The sequence below is a fragment of the Hyaena hyaena genome, unplaced genomic scaffold, assembly GCF_003009895.1.
Source record: "Hyaena hyaena isolate Hyena2069 unplaced genomic scaffold, ASM300989v1 scaffold_174, whole genome shotgun sequence".
NCBI lineage: Eukaryota > Metazoa > Chordata > Mammalia > Carnivora > Hyaenidae > Hyaena > Hyaena hyaena.
Genome location: NW_024080806.1, coordinates 1,642,274 through 1,662,793, shown reverse-complemented (window position 1 = coordinate 1,662,793; position 20,520 = coordinate 1,642,274). Strand labels below are relative to the sequence as shown.

At 46.4% G+C, this 20,520-nt stretch overlaps 1 protein-coding gene across 2 annotated transcripts; it reads left to right on the top strand.

Moving 5' to 3' along the window:
* Positions 1-771: 771 nt before the first annotated feature.
* TUBAL3 (tubulin alpha like 3) lies at positions 772-15,609 on the top strand. 2 transcript variants are annotated; one of them, XM_039240353.1, is made up of 4 exons: positions 772-830; positions 5,166-5,409; positions 12,445-12,593; positions 14,171-15,609. In XM_039240353.1, exons 1-4 carry the CDS (start codon positions 828-830, stop codon positions 15,113-15,115), a joined length of 1,341 nt encoding a protein of 446 aa, XP_039096284.1. In that variant the 5' UTR covers positions 772-827; the 3' UTR covers positions 15,116-15,609. The 2 variants fall into 2 exon arrangements, with proteins under 2 accessions (XP_039096284.1, XP_039096285.1); XM_039240354.1 differs by lacking the exon at positions 772-830 and adding an exon at positions 3,154-3,173.
* Positions 15,610-20,520: the final 4,911 nt, after the last annotated feature.

Genomic DNA, 20,520 nt, shown 5'->3' with positions numbered 1-20,520 from the left:
ATCCCAAGCAGGCTCCATGTCGTCAGCACAGAGCCTGATATTGGTCTTGAACCCACAACTTGTGAGATCATGACCTGAGCCAAAGTCAAGTTGTACGCTTAACCGACTAAGACACCCAGGCGTCCCTGTTTGAATCTTATTTAAGGAGAAGACATTCATATAATACTTATGCACTAGAAAAAGCTATTTTTATAGCTATTTGCTAATTGCTATTGCAGCAAATTTTACTCATACTCTTTCCCTATCCATGCTTTATACATTCTTAATATGAAAGGCAGATCTTTTTAAGAAGACATTTGTTATTTTGTTTTTTTAAATTTTTTTTAATGTTTTACTTATTTTTGAGAGAGAGAGAGAGAGAGACAGACAGCGTGAGCAGGGGAGGGTCAGAGAGAGAGAGGGAGACAACAGAAACCGAAACAGGCCCCAGGCTCTGAGCTAGCTGTCAGCACAGAGCCTGACACAGGGCTCGAACCCACGAACTGTGAGATCATGACCTGAGCCGAAGTCGGACGCTTGACCGACTGAGCCACCCAGGCGTCCCAGACATTTGTTATTTTGAACAAAAATAAGTTTGCGTTGGAAGCAAATCTGGGTAAGCTCCAACTAAGTCCTCTGTAGTTGTGGACAGACTCTTCCAGAGTGTTCAGGTCCCGCACAGCCCCTTTGAGAAAAGAGAACAGAAAAACTGAGGGGAAGCTGGACTCCTTTAAGAGAAGCAGGTGTCTCAGCCCTCAGGTGGAGTCATTTCCTGCCCTGTGATAAAGTCCGCCTGGGCTTGCGGCTCTGTCATTACCGCGGGCCAGTGGGGGCACCTCCAGAGCAGCATGGTAAGTGGCTGTGGCCCCCTACCTTGTTATCACGGTCGCTTTGGTGTGGTAGCAAATTTTACCCATTGTATATGGCCCACTTTCCTACCGAACCATCAATTCTTAATACAAAAGAAGAGATTTTTAAGGAGGCCATTTGTTTCTTTCAATAACTGTGTTTGAGGCAGATTTGGATAAGCTCTCATCCCCTGCACCTGTAGTTTTGCAGCTTTTAGGAGAAGCTTAGTTGATTTGCAGTTGTTCACTGCTTTTTAAAAAAATTTTTAATGTTTATATTTTGAGAGGGAGAGGGAGGGGCAGAGAGAGCTAGAGACAGAATCTGAAGCAGGCTCCAGGCTTGGAGCTGTCAGGACAGAGCCGGATGCGGGCCTGAACTCATGAGCTGTGAGATCATGACCTGAGCTGAAGTTGAACGTTTAACTGACTGAGCCACCCAGGCGTCCCTGTTCACTGCTCTTAATTGAAGTACAGAAGCAGGAAGCCCTCTCTCCTGCCGTTTAGACCTGGCCTGCTGGCTTTTCTTAGAAATCAGATTGCTTCACTTTTAGGTATGCCTGTAGAGCTTCTGGGGACTTCAGACCCAGGTCACCGTTGCTAAGCTCATAAACGCGTGGCCGGGTAAAGTGCATGGACATCTCCTGGTCCTCTCTTGAGCTTAGTTCTCGGGGGACTACTGTGAACCTGGTTGCTTACAATAGTTCCTGTCTGGGGATCATCTTTTAAGATCCACTGCCCTTTTAGCATCTTAGGTGCCAGTCTCAGTAATTTTTTGTATATTAGAATTTTGAATTTTCAAATGGAAGCAGCCTTTCATACTGCTTTTTCATCTTTGATGTTCTCATCCCCTTGGCCTCTCTTTCCAACATTTTAAGGATGTTCAAGCTCTTTTGTCCTTAGAAATTATGACTTCCTACATAAGGGCTCTCTGTGGTCCCAGAAACATTCTGTGTCTTGACTGAATTACTTTCGATATTCTGGGTGTGATATTGTACTATATATATAGTCTTGCAAGATATTTCTGCTGGGGAAAATGAGTAAGGGGTACACAAGATCTTTATGGTTTCTTACCATGTATGAATCTACAACTTCTCTTTATCTCAAAATAAAAAGTGAATTAGAAAATCATGCCTTCCTAGTAATTCAGATAGCCACGGTAGCAGCATTTACGAATGTGCAGTGACTTACCAGTATAGGTATTCGGTGGACAGTTTACAGTCTTGTCTTATAGGGTGACTGAGATTTGACAGGTAGCTCCGAGAGGAGGGAAGGCTACGACAAGCGCAAGGTGAGGCTAGCCTTCGGTACTCTGGGACAGTTATGTCTTGAGTGGTCCTTCTTGGGCCGAGGATTCCTGGCAAGTCCAAAACGGACATTACCATGCCTGTGTCTGAATCACTTGGGTAACAAACCCTGTGAAGACCCTGTTACCTAAATCTAGGGAGTTTTGATCTGGTTACAGTAGCTGATGTGCAGAGATCATTTGCAGCCCAGCCGGTGCGGGAAGGATGAGGCTGTGTTTTGTAGACAAGAGTCTTAGAAGCCAGTTTATGATGGAACATGTTATTTGATTTTTAGGTTCCGGACAGAGGTGGGAATATTGGTTGGTACTGAGCAAGGTGCTTTATTTTTTAATGTTTATTTTTGAGACAGAGAGCACGAGGGTGCACAAACATGGGGGAGGAGCAGAGAGAGGGAGACGCAGGATCTGAAGCAGGGTCCGGGCTCTGAGCTGTCAGCAGAAAGCCCGACGCAGGGCTCAAACTCACAAAGGAACCATGAGATCGTGACCTGAGCCAAAGTCAGATGCTTAACCAACTGAGCCACCCAGGCGCCCCTACTGAGGTGCTTTCTAAATTGAACTCACAGCCTTTGTCATGAGAGACCGAAAGCTGCACAGAGAAAAAACAAGGGGGAAGTTGTCCTCAAGCAGTGAACTTGAATTCCTCGTAAAGCAAAGAGGGCAGTGTCAGAACTTGTGAATCAAGGAGACAAAGTACACGGGCTTGATACGACGGGGGCGGGAACAGAGTCCGAGCCTGACTGCAGGACTGTGACCAGCCTGAGCTCCCTCCCTCCCTGGACTGAGTGGTCTTTTTGTTGTTGAGTCTCAGACACTGTCCGGGGAAGGAGCAGCCTGGACAGGGGCAGGGCCGCCTACCAGCTCATCAGGCAAACAGCTGCAAAGGCCCCAGTGATGCAGAAAACAGGCTTCTTACCCCATGAGCACGCCCTGCATAGACCTGTCCCTGCCCGCTAGCCACCGAAACCCGACAACGTGCAAATCCGCAATTGCTGTCCTTTTGGTTTTCAGGATTTAACTTTGGCTTTCCTTCTCTTAGAAGAGTAAATATTCGTGTCTGTGTAAATTACCAAGAAAGTTGTTGGCCTTTAAGAACAAGATGTGAATGGTGATTTAAAAGTAGGATGATGGAGTGGAGGCTGATGAGGGTGATAGAAAACAGTCGACTTTACACAAGAAAAATAATCGCTGTCCAGACACAACTGCCGTTAATATTTAATGCTTTGAAGCGCATTTTTAAAGATCTTTTTTGGGGTATCTGCGTTTCTCAGTCAGTTAAGTGTTCGACTCTTGATTTTGGCTCAGGTCATGATCTAACGATTTGTGGGTTCGAGCCCCGGCTCGGGGCTCTGTGCTGTCGGTGCAGATCCTACTTGGGATTCTTCCTCTATCTCTGCCCTTCCCCCACCTGCACTCTCTCTTTCTCTCAAAATAAATGAATAAAAGACTTAAGAAATATTTTTCTATGCTTATTTTTAATGTATTTGATATCATACCTCGCATACAACTATATGACTTACATACCTTTTTATTTAATAATTTATTATAAGCATTTCTCACGTGATAAAGTTTTTTTTTGGTAAATATACAAGGGTTACATAACCCTTTCTTAAATACCTGAAGATACATGAATGTAGACTGGTTCTTGATTTTCACTCTTATGAATAATACTGTGAGTGCCAGTGTGCCTAAATCTTTGTATTTGAGACTCTTTTCTTAAGAATTCACCTACGTATGTTATTTGCCTATTTATCTACTAGGTATCACAAGTGGTTTTCTTTTTTTAAAGATTTTATTTTGTCCCATTCTGTGTCTCCCCCTCTCTCTGCCCCTTCCATGCTCATGCTTTGTCTCTCTCTATCTCTCAATAAAAAGGAAGAAAGAACTAGAGAAAGAAAGAAAGAAAGAAAGAAAGAAAGAAAGAAAGAAAGAAAGAAAGAAAGAAAGAAAGAAAAAAACGCTAAAGATTTTATTTTGGAGGTGGGTGCAGCAGGGTGGCTCAATTGGTTGAACATCTGACTCTTGATTTTGGCTCAGGTCATGATCCCAGGGTCGTTAGATCGAGCTCTACATTGGGCTCTGTGCTGGATGTGGAGCCTGCTTGGGATTCTCTCTCTTCCCTACTGCCCTCTTCCCCATTTGTGCTTGTACTCTCTCTCAAATTAAAAAAGAAAAGAGAATTAAAATAAATAAATACAAATAAAAATAAACTACTGGATGCTAGAAAAAAAAGATTGCATTTTAAAGTAATCGCTACACTCAACGTGAGGCTCAAACTCACAACCCCAAGATTAAGAGTCACGTGCTCTACCGACTGAGTGAGCCAGGTGCCCCTCAAGTGTTTTTTTTTAATTAATGTATATAAAATTGCCTTATCTATGACCCTTAATATGACCCTTAATAAATCACTTTTTATACACATCAACATTTTTGTTTGTTTATTATAGTATTGAGTCTTCACATTTTGGGGTTATTAAATCCCTTATGTGTAAGTTTCCTTGGTAAATTTTTCACTACTTTTATGCTTAGAACATCCTTCCTTATTCAGAGCACATATGAATAGTGAATATAAAATCTCAAGATATGGAAAGGTAGTACTTTACAGTGCAGTAGGTCTTAATGTGTGTCAAGGTTATAAATGGATTTTTGAGGGGGCAGGGTTTATTCCTTTCTAGTAACTAGCTAATATTTTTCTGGGCGAGGCAGCTTGATTTCATGCATATATAGTACTTAATATGTGCATAGTCTTACCTCACTCTTAGCCCCGTTGCACATAGGTACTTAAATTACATTGTTGAAAGAAGCCTTTTGGTGAAATTGGAGTCCTCGGTTCAGTGGTTCCTACAGCTTACCTGCGCCCTGGTGTTTGCTTTCCACGAGATACTTTCAATTAGCTTTGTAATACATTTCTCCCGTTGGCCTCAGCTAGCTTGGTTTCTGCCGATTGTGAGCAGAATAACTGAGCGACATAGCTCATGTTACCTAAGAAGGCATGCTTCGTTCTCACTGAACTTTGCTCTAATGGCTTATTTCAGAGGGAGTGCCTTTCCATCCACATTGGCCAAGCTGGCATCCAGATTGGGGATGCTTGCTGGGAACTCTACTGCCTGGAACATGGAATCCAGCCAGATGGCATTGCTCTCAACAGTGAAAAGGATCAGGTGGAGAATGCTAAAATGGAGCATATGGACGTGTCTTCCAATACCTTCTTCAGGGAGACGAGAGCTGGAAAGCACGTGCCCAGAGCATTATTCATGGACCTGGAGCCGACTGTGATAGGTAATGTAAGGCTTGCTTTCCAGTGTGCTTAACCAGGTCCACAACCCCAGCAGGCACATCCAGTACCAGTCAGATTACACTGAATCTATCTGAACAGGATCAAGGGACCCTTTTTAAATTTAGAAGGTCACTCATGAGCATGTAAGGTGATCAGCATGAAACATACCTAAGAGAATTCTAGCTTCGCCTTCTTTTTCTGTGTGATGACACAAACCCAAACTTTGTGAGTTCCTCCACACACATCTGTTGTAACAGAAGATTAGATCTTTTCCTGGATTGGAAGGCCAGTTGCTAGAAGCTTCTGACAAAGAATCTGAAATTTGACATTTCCTGAACGTGAGTCCACAGAGGTAAGGAGCCAAATACATCTTCTAATTGTGGGGGGAAATCAGTACAATGTTATGATTGTTAATGGGAGATTTTGCAGACGCTGGAAACGGGTCTACAGAAGTGCCGGGGAAGGAAGGCACCTTCCTGACCTGGACAGGCTGGAGAAGAGGGTGCATTTGGGTTTGGTGTTACACGTCAGTTCTTTGCTGCTGGTCAATAAACCGCCGCCGAACGTAGTGATTTACAACAACACCGCTCGCTACCTTGTCCGTGATCTGCAGCTGGAGGCGCTCAGAGGGGAGCGCTCCTCTCTGCTCCACATGGTGTCCCGAGAAGCCTCAAGTGGCAGCTGGAGAAGCCACTTGGGAAGTGGTTCACCCACACGGCCGGCGAGTTGGTGCTGGCTGTCGGCTAAGAGCTGGGCCGGGGCTGTGGGGCCACGGGCCTCTCCGCGGGCAGCCGGGGCTTCCTCACAGCACAGTTCTACCAGCAAGCGCCCCGTGGGCACAGGGCTGGAGTCCACGGCAGCCTAGTAATCCAGTCTTAGGAGAGTGTTTAACTGCTGTTGTTCCATGCATCAGGGCAGTTACAGAGACCCACCCAGGAAGGGAATGCAGACCCTCCTGATGCGGAAAGAGCGAGGTTCGAGAAGCACACGTGAGATGAGCAATAATCTTGTGGCCATCTTTGGAAAACACAGTCTGTATGCACCGGATTAGAGTTTGTTTCCCAATCAGAACAATGTCAAGTATCAAACAAATGGTGATTGGTGGCCGTGGGAAGGAGAAGGTGGGAAGTGTTTCTATAAGGAGAGGAGAACTGCTGGAGCCAAGATGCCTCTAGAGAGATCCAGTATTTGCTAGATGTGAAGGAATTAAAAATAAGGAAATAGTGGTGGCTTCACGAACAGGGGAGCCCAGTCTGGAGGCAAAGGGAGGCAGTCATGTTGTATCTGGACTTGGAGTTATCAGTGCCCGAAGACAATATCTTGAGTTTTTGTTTCTGACAAATAGGAGTTTGCACCTATGAGCTTCGGTTTCTGTCTCGTATCCCCGAAACCTGGGCAGAGTGGAATATGTCCCCAGAGGGCTTTGGTAAAGAAGCAACATGAGAGGCCACATCTCAGGAGTGTGAATATTGTAGCAGGTGTTTTAACTTATGCCAATCCAAAGATGCTGGGCAAGTTGGAGGTGTAAGACCTGAGCAGGTCCAGGAAGAGCGAGGAGGCAGGGAGAAATCCCCCACTCCTCTAGAATGCAGCACAGAGAGAGGGCAGTTGTGTGGATCCGGAGCTGGCCCAGACAAAGAGGCATAAGCTCCAGGTGGTAGGAGAAGGCGCTGATTTGCCTTGTTGTATTGAGCAAATAAGAGAGCCTCGTGTGTGTGAGGCACTGTTCTTGACATGGGGGCTGTATGTAATCTTAGTCTTCAGGGAGCCTACAGTCACCTGCGGTGCAGATGCTGGTCAGTAGATGGAGAAAAATAAAGCAGAACCATAGAGGTAGGGAATGTCGTCCAAGTGGTAGGAGGTGTTTTTTCCAAAGGAATGTCAAGGAAGGCCTTGCAGAGAGAGTGATCTGCAGGAAGTAGGGCAAGAGCCTTACCTCTCTGGAAGAGATCAGAAAAGACTTGATGGACAAGGTGATTGTCTGAGTCCTAAAGACTGGGTAAGAGGCTTCTAACAGTTCACAGGGGAAAGAGAATGGAAAGCACGAGCAAAGACACATTCAGACCCCTGTGAATATTGTTTCCGCTTGAAAATGGGGAGGATGTTGATATAGCAGAGTCACCGAAGGCTTAGGAGGGAGGCAGACTGAAATTTCCTTGAATAGTATGTGTGGTGTGAATCTGATTGGAAATAAAAAGATTTAGAGCAGGGGAAAGGCAGATTTAGAACTATACTTCAGTAATAATTAATCACAGATTTATTCATTCATGTATTCAATATTTCTTAAGCTCCTGCTATGTGTCAGGTACTGATCTCCAAGTAGACTGGAGACAGTTATGAGATTTTTGTGATGTACGGACTGGAATGGAGAAGAGAACACCAATTTGAGAGATATCTGAAACAGTCGTGGATTGGGACACCTGGGTGGCTCAGTTAGTTAAGCATCTGACTCTTGATCTCAGCTCAGGTCATGGTCTCATGGGTTCATGGGTTTGAGCCCCGTGTCAGACTCTGTGCTGACAGCACAGAGCCTGCTCGGGATTCTTTCTTTCTGCGTCTCCCCTGCTTATGTTCTTTCTCTCTCTTAAAATAAGTAAATAAACTTTAAGAAAATTCAAAAAGAAGCAGGAATGGATTACATGCTGATGGATGCTGTTGAGAGAATTCAGAGGTGTCACCCAGATTTCACTGTTTCAATAATGGGATTTGAGAAATGAGATAGCAGAGGGGGACCTAGTTTTGGGTGTGAGGAATTTGAAGTGTCTGCAGGTAGAGGTAATACTAAAAAGCTGTCACAGTGGCTGATCTTGTTCAAAACAAGCCTGAATGGTTTCGAGTAAAGGAAAGGTGAGTTTAGTTATGTTTGTGGAACAGAATTCTACCGAAGATATTTGTAGGCAGAATAAAGGAGAGAGGGGAGGGAGGGAGGAAGGGAGGGTTCAGAGTGGGTGAGGGGCCCCATGACTGAGAGGGTGGGCTGTTCTCCTCCTTCCCTCTCTTCTCTGGGGCAGAGACCGAGGATTTTGCATCAAGGAGGAAGGTGCTCATTGAGGAGTTCTATGATTGGAATAATGGAGCGGTGAGACCTTGGAGACAGGAGCAGAGGTTTAAGACACATTTGGAGAGGGGGACAGAGGGTCAAGCGACATGTGAGGAGTGTGCCAGATGTGAGTCTGGAGGGGCCGAGAGCAAAGCTGGGGTGGATGGTGCCCGTGAGGTGGGGACCAGGCGAGGAGGGATTTGGGGCTGGCGGCAAGCCTCCGGCTCTCCTCACCCGTCCCAGGGCCAGGCTGTGTGAGCAGATCGGTGAAAATAACACGAAGGGAGGAGGGGTGGGAAAGGAAAGTACCGGGAGCTCAAGGTCGTGGTGAGAAAGAATTTAGCATAATTCAACGAACATTCATCCATCACCCAAGGATGGGAGTAGACAGATGAAGGAATGTTGACCCCTTCCCTGCTGCTGTCCCAGTGAGCTCAGGCAGCTTTAACAAAATACCATAGACTAGGGGCTGAAACAGTGGAAATTTGTTTCTCACTGTTGTGGAGGCTGGAAGTTCAAGATCCGGGTGGCAGCGTGGTCGGTGTCTGATGCGAGCTGCCTTCCGGCTTTGCAGACGGCCACCTTCTCGCCATGCCCTCACATAGCAGAGCGAGAGATCAGCTCTCTGTCCTCTTACAAGGGCACTCACCCCATTCATGAGAGCTATACCCTGATGACCCAGTCAACCCCTAACACCATCACGCTGCGGGTGAGGCCTTCAGCATCCATTTAAGATAGATCTTGGGGAGACACGAGTATTCGGTCCATAGCAGTACTAGTTAGTAGTGAGGAACTGCATGGGTATTCTCCCGTAACGGTATTCTGTCAGGAAACCTTGTTATCCTCCGTTAATAGATGAAGCAGCCCAGTCTCGGGCAGGATGGAACTTGCCTTAGATCATTGAGCTGTTGAGGGTAGAACTGGGTTTGACCTCAGATTTGTGTACTAAGAAAAGCCATTCTCTTTTAGCAGCAACAACAACAAAACAGTATAAGCTAGTGGAGAAGAAAATGTAAATGGTGGTAGCAATACTAACACATGTGTTAAGCTGAAACATATAAAATTGCCGGTGGTTGATTATTTTTACATAAAAAATGTCAGTGTTGTACGATACGACCTAGTAACCATAGAAATGTCTGCAAGATGAAGAGGTATCCCTGAGGAAGGGCCGTCCCACGTCTTCTCCTGAGGGAACAGCATTGGCAGACTCCCAGAGGCGTGGAGGAACATACACATTACACAGGAGTTCCGTGCGGCGGAACTTGGGGTTGAGTGAGTAGGCGGGCCATGGTACAGAAAGACCATCGGGGGGCGCCTGGGTGGCTCAGTCGGTTAAGCGTCGGACTTTAGCTCAAGTCATGATCTCACGGTTCGTGGGTTCGAGCCCCGCGTCGGGCTCTGTGCTGACAGCCAGCTCAGAGCCTGGAGCCTGGTTCGGATTCTGTGTCTCCCTCTCTGACCCTCCCCTGCTCACGCTGTCTCTCTCTCTCTCTCTCTCTCTCTCTCTCTCAGAAATAAATAAAACATTAAAAAAAAAAAAAAAGAAAGACCATCGGGCTGGGCCATGGGCCAGGTGGGAGAAGTAAGGTGGTGTGGTTAGAGAAAGGCTTTTGCAACTTTAAAATTTGTGGGGAGACCGTTGTGAGTGTTTTCAAGTGGAGTGGGGCCGAACAGCATTGGAAGGAAGAAAGCAAGGGATGTCAAATAATCCTGTTTAAAAACCACTGAACTCCCTAAGGATGCTGGTTAGGTAAAGACACTGGGCCAGATACTCCTGTCTCTGAGCAAAGTGGGAAAATGTGCCAGGAAGTGAGTGGACGATTTGGGTGTGCTCACCAATGGCTGTGCTATAAGCGCACCAATGGCCGTGCTATAAGCGCTGATCTGTGAAAAAGTTGATTTTGCTGGAAAAATTTGTGGAACTACCTTCAGAATCTTAGCTGGACATTATCGTGAAGAACCAGGCTTCCAGATTGCCATAAATTCCCCTCGTAGGCTGAATTCAGCCCTAGGGCTTAGTGAAAAGCAAAGAGTCCACCCAGAATTTTATGTCCACTTCTATCTTGTTTGTAAAAGTATCTTTTCAAAACCTTAACTTGGGGTGTTTTTGTTTTTAGCGTGGGTATGTTAGTTAAAACTCATTTAAATAAATTTTAGTAAATTTAAGTATTTATTATACTTAGATAATATTTAGAAATTATTTAGATATTATTTGTATTTAAACCATAAAATCGTGCTTTAGAAATTCATAGTGATCTACAGGTGAGCAAGGTGAATTGAGAGAGCCATCTTGTTCTTAGACAATGGGTGTGTTTCCTCTTAGGCAGTGATCTTCTGGGACTAACTATAGGTATCTGGTGATGAGACCAATATGGTATTTGCATAAATACATGTCATGAGCCAGTTGTATCATTATTTTAAAAACACTTTTTTAAGGTTTTATATTTATTTTTGAGACAGAGAGAGACAGAGAATGAGCACGGGAGGGTCAGAGAGAGAGGGAGACACAGAATCTGAAGCAGGCTCCAGGCTCTGAGCTATCCGCACAGAGCCCGACGCAGGTCTTGAACACGTCAACTGCAAGATCATGACCTGAGCCAAAGTTGGAAGCTCAACCGACTGAGTCCCCCAGGCGCCCCTGTATCATTATGGCTTATAAAGGTTTCCTCTGGGCCGTGCATTGTGCCCCATGATCTCACTTAATCCTTGTAGGGTAGGTCTTGTTATAACCTCATTTGTGAGATGCAATAATGGAGGCTTAGGGCTGCTAGTGGCCGGCCCATGGCTGAGTGGGGAAGGGGAACGTGAATGCAGGAAACTGACTCTTGGACACCCGCTCTTGCTACCTTGCGGTGTCCCGCGGTAACCAGGCCAGCGTTCCCAGAGCCTGCTTGGCCCTCCCCCACCGCTGATTCCTAACTCCTAATTCTTTACGAACCGTGCTATGTGGATAGTTCTAAATTTGGGGAGTGGGACACAGACCTGGGAGACACGTGTCTTGGTATTCCCTCACGCTGTCCAGGTTTTTAAAAGGCAACAAAATGAGGCAGGAGCTGCGCTTGGTCGTGCTGAAGATTGCCAGTATTGTAACCTCAGTTTCCCCGTTTTAGGTGTTTATGTTAACTGCGTTTGAGCTGTGTGAGCGTTTGGGTGGGCCACACCTTCTTTGTAACGCCTCTTTCATAGCAGACTGCTAATAATGTAGATTGGGATGCTTTTCCTTGCTTTGTCGGCACACAGCTGGCTATTTGTGGATAGAGGTACTTGGCCTTGAAATGCCAGCGTGATCCAGGGTGTTTGATGGGTTTGAATAGTGTCTCCCAAATATCTGTGTCTACCTAGAACCTCAGAATCTGACTTCATTTAGAAATGAGGTCTTTGCCGCTGTGCTAAGTTAAGATGGGGTCACACTGGATGGGGGTTTGCCCTACCTCCCACGGTCTATGTCCTTATGGGAAGAAGAGGGGACACGGGCAGGGGACTGGGCGTGTGTGACTGGCAGGTACTGGGGTCATGCAGCTACCTGCTGAAAAGCTCCCCAAACTGGCAGGGGTCACCAGAGGCCAGGAGAGCAGCACGGAACAGCCTCTCCCTGACCTCCGGAAGGGACCAGCGCTGCCAGCACCCTGATGTGGGACTTGCTGAGCCATGAGAGCACAAATTCCTCTCGTCTGAAGCCACCTAGTTTGTTGTCATTTGTCACGGCAGCCCTAAGGGACTGATGAAGGGTGTGTGATGGGGGAACATACTTTCTGTTTATCTGGGAATAATGATACCCGTCCCTAGACTAAGGAAGGCCCATTCTGCAGTTTCCAGCCATGTGTCTACCACACCAGGGGATGGAGGGGTCGGGGTCCCCGGCCGTGCAAGGACTCGCCAGGGGCCGGCGGTTGAACGGAGCGGAGCGTGCTGACTCCCTCTCCCCCTGCAGATGGGAGCGTGCTGGCCCCCTCTCCCCCTGCAGATGGGAGCGCGCTGACCCCCTCTCCCCCTGCAGATGGGATCCGAGGTGGCCAGCAGCGCTCACTCTTCCCCCCAGAGCAGCTCATCAGCGGGAAGGAAGACGCCGCAAACAACTACGCCCGAGGCCGCTACTCTGTGGGTGCGGGCATCATCCACCTTGTGCTGGAGAGGATCCGAAAGCTGGCAAGTGGCTCCCTCCTCCCTAGACGGGTGCTTGGGTGCCTGGGCTCCACCTCCCAGGGGACCATTTCCTAGCACAGGCATCACGGCACCCAGCCTCTCCCCTTGGAGCCTCCTGCGGATGCTCAAAGCTGGGAAGCCGCCCGGCGTTGGCTTTGACTGTGCTTTGGAAGGGCCAGAGAAACCCTTACACTTGATATAGCCTCATCTGCTCTTTTTTATTTCTTAGATTTATGGGTAAATGTTTTATTTTTTCCCCACTGCTTTATTGAGCTCTGACACCCAACATTGTGTAAATTTAAGGTGTACAGCGTGATGATGTGCTACACCTGTATTGCACAGCGATTGCTACAATATGGTTAACGTGTGTGTGCACGTGTGTGGTAAGAACATTTAAGATCTACTCTTTTAGCAACTTTCTTTTTCACTTTAATTTTTTGTTAATGTTTCTTTATTTTTGAGAGAGAGTGAGAGAGAGCGTGAACCAGGGAGGGGTACAGAGAGAGGGAGACAATGGAATCCGACGCAGGCTCCGGGCTCTGAGCTGTCAGCACAGAGCCCGACGTGGGGCTGGAACTCATGAACTGTGAGATCATGACCTGAGCCAAAGTCGGATGCTCAACTGACTGAGCCATCCGAGCACCCCATCTCTTAGCAGCTTTCAGGGCACAAGGCAGTATTGCGGACTAGAAACACCATGCTGTCCGCTAGATCCCCGGAACTCTTTCCTCTTCTAACTGGAAGTTTCTGCCCTGCAACCATCGTCTCCCCGTTGCCCCCACCCACGGCCCCTGGCAGACATTATTCTACTTTCCCTTTCTGTGAGTTTGACGTTTTTAAATTCCATGTATATAAATGGGATGTTCCACTATTTGTCTTTCTGTGTGACTTGTCTCACTTTGCATGATGACCTTAACGCCCATCCACGCTGTCACGAGTGGCAGGACGTCCTTCTTAATGATTAGCCGTCCTGCGCTCTTGCTTCTGCCCAACAGGCGGCTTATCTTGTTTTCGCAGACTTCTAAAGCCTCAGGACACTTGCCATGCTCCTTCGCATCCCACTGTCTATGCAGTTAACAGGAGGCACATCCTACCTGGAGATTAGTTACTCTGTTACCATCAGTCAGTACTTTAAGGACCTGCATCTGGAGAATCCTTGGTCTAGGACATACTCTGGTGTTTGACGTAAGCCTTAAGTGGCGCGATGCCTTTTACACCCGCAGAGCAGATTGGGTCTAGAAGCGATAGGTACCTCACCTGCTGGCGGAGCAGGAGGGATCTGCTGCTTCAGTATTTTGCTAGTCATTTTCTTGTCTTCATGACTGATAAACACCTGGCTTTAGATCACACGCAGATAAATTCGTGGAGGGCAGCTAACGACAGTTGGATACTTAGGCTCTGCTTACAGTAAAATTCTAAAGCGCTATCCCTACTCCACACACTTGCATGTGCTCTATGTGGCGTTAATAATGGTACCAGTCCTTTCTGAAGGTTTTGTTTGTTCGAGGGAGCTTGCTGTGTCCCCTCCCAGGATTTCTGGGTTCATTTGGCACATTCTCACATCTCCTTTACTTCCCCAGGCGGAGCACTGCGCTGGGCTTCAGGGATTTTTGATTTTCCGGAGCTTTGGCGGAGGGACTGGGTCGGGATTCACGTCTCTCTTAATGGAGCAGCTCTCGGCTGAATATAGCAGGAAGACGAAGCTGGAGTTCTCGGTCTATCCAGCCCCCAGGATCTCCACGGCTGTAGTAGAACCTTACAACTCCGTCCTCACCACCCACTCCACCATGGAGCACTCGGACTGCACCTTCATGGTGGACAACGAGGCCCTCTTTGACATCTGCCACCACAGACTTGGTGTCGAGAGCCCCTCTTACACCAGCATTAATAGGCTGGTGGGTCAGGTGGTATCTTCCATTACTGCTTCCCTCCGGTTTCAAGGGCCCTTGAATGTGGACCTGGTTGAATTCCAGACCAACCTAGTACCTTATCCAAGGATACATTTCCCCATGACAGCCTTTGCCCCTATCATCTCCGCCACCAGCGCCTACCACGAGGAGCTCTCCGTGTCCGACCTCACCGCTGCTTGCTTTGACTTCTCCAGTCAGCTGGTCAAGTGCAACCCTCGGCTGGGGAAGTACATGGCCTGCTGCCTACTCTACAGAGGGGACGTGGTCCCTAAAGATGTGAATGCTGCCATTGCAGCCATGAAGTCGAGGAACTCCGTGCAGTTTGTAGACTGGTGTCCAACGGGTTTCAAGGTGGGCATCAACAGCCAGCCACCCATGGTGCTGCCAGGAGGGGACCTGGCCAAGGCCCAGCGGGCTGTGTGCATGCTGAGCAACACCACGGCGGTCGCGGAGGCCTGGGCCCGCCTGGACCACAAGTTTGACCTCATGTACGCCAAGAGGGCGTTTTTGCATTGGTACATCCGGGAAGGCATGGAGGAGGGCGAGTTCCTGGAGGCCAGAGAAGACTTGGCGGCCCTGGAGAAGGATTATGAGGAAGCGGGGCAGAATCCCTGATGCCCAGGTGGCTGGGGAGGAGGCAGGCTCTGAGTGCAACGCTTTCTTTCTAAGACATTATCTGTGCTTAGCGGGTAGACGTCCCCTGATTGGAAGAAACGGGACGCCAAGTCAAGCAAGACCCGAAGTTCCACACTAAATCAGATGGGTCAGTATCAACAATGAGCTCTTATTTCCTTGGCTGCTAGTGCAGTTCAGCACAGCTACCTCTTAGGTTTGGGGTCCTTTGAGCTTCTGGACTATGTCTATGTTTCTTTCTTTCCTTCTTTTCTTCCTTTCTTTCTTTCTTTCTTTCTTTCTTTCTTTCTTTCTTTCTTTCCTCATAATGGAAACCAAGCTTTATTCTTGGCTTTTGCAACAAAAGGCCATGACCCCCTGAAGTCAGTGCTCTTGCTTTCCCTTTCCTGAGGTGTAAAACAGCACATGTTAATTATTAATGTTATTTCCCCCATGTCTGTATTTTGTACATTGATTAAAGAATGAATTATTTTCAGTGTCATTCTTTTCTTTCTTCCAAATGTGGGCCTTAACGTCTCAGTTTGCTTTTTATACAAAGAAACAAGTAGCAAGTATATTCTTGGGTCTTTCAAACACTTGCATCTGTGATCCTGTGGGTCAGGATGTGAAAGTGAGCTCTCATCTCCTTGAAGAGATATTCCCGAAGTGTGGCCAGCAGAGCCCTGCATCAGATGCAGTTGAGAGGTTTAGGGGAAGAAACTGCACATTCTAGAGCTTCGCTACGGACTTGCTGAATGAGAAGCCCTGGGGATTGGAGGGGGCGTGACCCAAGCGTTTGAAGTTGCCAAAAGTGAATTCCACTTTTTGATTAAGTTTTCCCAGTTTCAAACCAGTTAGAAGTTAAAATGGAAAAGAACTTGTTATAAATGCATTAAAACCATCAATTATTTTCGTATAATCCACGATATTTGACTAATCGTTGGAAGTAAGGTGAAGTAGACACTACAAGGTCTTGCTCTTGAGCTGATGGTAGACAGTGTCCAGGTCCCTCATTCAGCTGTGGTGTTTACCTTGTGGCCCGAGTCCCCCTGTGTCCTCGCCTGGCCTGGGGGTCAGGCGTGGTCCAAAGCGTGGTCAGGGCTTTGGGTTCAGGTCGATAATCTGAGGGTAATAGATGCTAAGGCCTCGGCTGAAGGCGTGCAGTTGAGTGTCGTATTGAGAGATTTACCAAACTGCAATGCGAGCGTCTTCCTTCGCATATGTCAAGACCCAGAATGGCCGTTCCGCCTTTATTGCTCTCCTGGTAGCTGCTTTTAGGTACTGATATCACCGCCCCGGGACGTGGCCTTCAAGAGCTCCAGTCACACGATGTACCATTTTACCTGCTTTCCACTCACACGTGGCCACCACGGGGGCCAGTGAGCACAGATTGGTGGGAATGATGTCTACACACTGTAAGACATGCCTGTCTGTCAGGATACGGTTTTCCAGCTCATCGGTCGGGTTTTGCTCAGTCCTCAAGTCTCTGAGCGTTTGGCTGGATCCCCTTTGGACTCTACTTCCAAGAGCCCCTGCCAAGGGCTGAGTCTCCGCTCAGCTTCATACCAGAGCTCCCTTCGGACCCTGGGGCCTCTTAATCCTAAGATGTGCCAAGACTCCCAGAACCGTAACAGGGAAAGGAATAGGATTCTCGTTCCTATGTCTCTGACTTGCTGTGATCAAAGATTCAGAAGAAAAAAAAAATAAGTTTTTCTACAAAGAAAGGAGTGATTCGGTTTACTCTGCCGTCTCTTTCACCGAATCCAACATAGACCCACAGTGGATTGTCTGGCTCTTTATTCAAGTGTGGAAGAAAACCTTCAGTATTTGAAAGGCCCTGTGACCGTATCCGAATATATGGGGCTCTGTTCTTCAAGCAACCTATGTACCTAAAATGCTCTCTCTTATTCAGTAGTAAATAAAGACATTTGGTGACATAAATATAATGGACATTCCACATACCTGTGAGTTTTAGGATTCGGCCTCCTAAGGTGCAGTCATCAAGATGCAAATACTTCTCTCTAGATTGTTTCTTTTAATAAAGTTTATCATCAAAAATGTAAGGCATAACATGGAAGAAATATCTGTTAGGAGAGATGGATTCAAGTCATGGCATTGTTACAACTATGTGATTTTGAAGTGTATCCCTCTCCATATCTTAAAATCGCCATCTTGAATACAGTTACTTCTCGAGGTCCTTTCCAGTTCCAAGATTTTGTGAGTCTAAGATTTGGTTAACCTGTGATGCTGTGTGCCTCCACATGCCATACATAATATTCAATTTACCAGGTGTTTGTCTTATTCATGTTTTCTTACTATGAATTCATTAAACATTCATTTTTTAATTTCTTTTAGTGGAAACAACATTTGAACTTGACTTGTTAGCATTTTGTTTCCACCACTTCCTGGACAATGAAAAAACCATAGAATGCTTCCACTCAGCATCCCCATGCCTATGTATTGTTGCCTTATATTGTAGTGCCATATGTATTTAAATTTTTTAATATTTATTTATTTTTGAGACAGAGAGCATGAGTGGGGGAGGAGCAGAGAGAGAGGGAGACACAGAATCTGAAGCAGGCTCCAGTCTCCAAGCCACTAGCACAGAGCCCAACGAGGGGCTTGAACCTACAAACCGTGAGATCATGACCTGAGCCAAAGTCGGACACCCAACCGACTGAGCCCCCCAGGCACCCTGTAGCGCCATATGTATTATAAACCGTAAAAAGCACGGATGACCATTGCTGCTGTTTTAAGCTGGATGTCTGCTAGATTACCTTCCTAGTTACCGTCTGGTATTCTTCATTTCCTGTGTTACCATACTTCCATGTGGGGTCATTTTCCTTCTGGCAAAAGACCTACCCTTGGAAATTCTTTTGATGTGGATCTGGGTTTGAGAAGGAATGATATTTGCCTCTTCCTCCTCAAAGAGTGAGATCACCTGAGATCAGGACATGTGATCTTGAGGCAAGGACTCTCTTACTCATCTGTGTATCTACAGGGCCGGGCACAGAGTACGTACTCACAAAATTATTGAGATGTGTTGGGAGATGACCTTGTTTCCTACTTTATTGAAATCACATCCATCTGGTTTTTAGCTTCTTCTGTTCCTCTTCGTACACTTAAACTTGTTTTGAATCTGCATATATCGTCTTCCATCCCAGAGGAGTAGCTCTCCATTCCAAGGACACTGGTCGTTTTTGTACCTTCTCCTCTTGACTCTTCTCTTCTAGAAGATCTCACTCCTTCAGTCTCCTTTGTATATTCTATCTCTTTTTCTCCATTGATTTGTTGTTCTTTTCCTTACTTGTATGTCCAGGTCTCTTCAATCAAAACATCAGTCCCTTTTTCTAGATTCTACTTCCCCCATAACAGACTCTCACATCTTTCCACTCTGTCAAACTTTCCAAAGGAACATACGTATGGTGCATGCATGCCATCTTCTGCTCACTCCTCAGCATTTCTAAGGTGTCTCCCCCACCTTTCTACTCGAACCCTTTATCTTGAAGATCACCGATCATACCTCATTTATCAAAACAGAGACCTTCTCACTCTTCAGATGTCTTTACCCTAAGCGTTTGGTTACTCCTTTTGAAATGTTTCCTTTGGCTCCTGGGGTCCTAGCTGGTTCTCCTGCTCCATCTGGCGTCTCTGTGGGCTCCTCTTCCACTTGTCTGCCCCGATGGAGAGCCTCTTCGTCCTTTCTCTGGCCCTTGGTCTTCGCATCCACAACCACATTAGCTCCATGTGGGTGACTGAAAACCCTAAGCGTGCTTCCCTCTTGAGGTTTATGCTGGAACTTCCAGCTACTTGCGTGGACTTATCTTCTCAGATGTATTGCCCATACTTAAATTTAACTTCTTCCAAGAAAACGTTACCATTTTCCTCAAAAGAAATCTCCTCCCTTTGTGGTCTCTGTCTTGTTTCTTTACGTCATCTTCCCAGGTTCTAAACAACACCGCCATTTCTGACTGCCTTCTTGCTCTCTGCACAGCCCGGGTCCTATCAATTCTATAATGTTTCCAGGACCCATTGCCTTCCTCCTCTTCCCACTGAAGCTGTCCTGGCTCAGGCCATCATACCCTCTTCCCAGAGCCAGCACAGTAGCGTCCAGAGTCTCTTCTGCCTGTCTCTTTGTCTTTCTCACCCATCCCACACACCACTCTGTGACGACATCCTGAAGCACAGCTGGGATTATTTTGCCCCTTTGCTCAAAGCATTAGTGATCCCCATTGTCTGAGGCATGAAGTCTGAATCCCTGCACGCGGCCCCACTAATGTCCAGTCCCATCCAAACTGGAGCACTCCCTGCTTCCCAGCACATGTTTTCCTCTCCCCTCTGTCTTTCCTCCTTCCCACTGCTCTCTTTCTCCTTTCCCTCTGTGACCGTGTGATGTAATACCTACTTCAAACCCAGTTCTTATGTTCTGTGGAGCTTCTTGGGCGTCCCTTTACGCCCACCCCAGGATTAGGGATAGTTGCGATACACTGTGAAATCTCTCGCTATATTGGAAATATTGTAGTAAATACTTATTAGTGAAATGCATATATTTTTGCATGTGCGTATCCTACATAGAGCCTCTTACTAGACTTACTAGTTTTATGTCCATGTGTTGTTTCTCTCTCTGGACACCAGAGGGCACTAGTGAAATGCTTAAATAACCTCTCAGTTCCTGCAATTTTTGGGGTGTTCTAGACATTTGTATATGTGTGAGTGTGTGCATATTCTCACACTCAGAAAAGACCATTCAGGAGTTTTCTTTTGTTTTTAAAAATTAACAGTCTACTAAAATCAAGATATAAAACCTAATTATATCTTTTTTTTTTTTAATATTTTTATTTATTTCTAGGAGAGAGATAGAGAGAGAGCGTGAGCAGGGGAGGGTCAGAGAGAGAGGGAGACACAGACTCTGAAATAGGCTCCAGGCTCTGAGCTGGCAGTCAGCACAGAGCCTGACGCGGGGCTCGAACCCACGAACCGCGAGATCATGACCTGAGCGAAAGTCGGACGCTTAACCGACTAAGCCACCCAGGCGCCCCAAAACCTAATTATATCTTAAACTTTTAAGATCAGCTTGAGAATCTTATGGTTTCCAAGTTTAGCAAATGTAAATAAGTACTTTTAAAAGGAATACATATGAATTTGTGGTCCGCTTTGCAACCTTAGATGACTGTTCTTAAATATTTTAGATTGCATTGATAAATTTAATATATTCTGTTTTCTTTTAAGGACTCTGTCCCACCAACTTTTGCAAGTACTCTAAGTAATTTTTCTAAAAATCTAATAAGTGAAACTATAAATGTGCTGATTAAGTGCGTGCAAGTGTTTCACACTTTATTTATTTATTCTTTTTAAATATTTTTTTTTTAATTTATTTCTAGGAGAGAGAGAGAGACAGCGTGAGCAGG

What these genes read in the sequence shown, in the direction of transcription:
- TUBAL3 (XM_039240353.1), top strand. An exon ending in CCTGGAGCCGACTGTGATAG is followed by an intron (nt 5,410 to 12,444) that starts GTAATGTAAGGC and finishes CTCCCCCTGCAG; the next exon opens with ATGGGATCCGAGGTGGCCAG. An exon ending in TGGAGAGGATCCGAAAGCTG is followed by an intron (nt 12,594 to 14,170) that starts GCAAGTGGCTCC and finishes TTACTTCCCCAG; the next exon opens with GCGGAGCACTGCGCTGGGCT.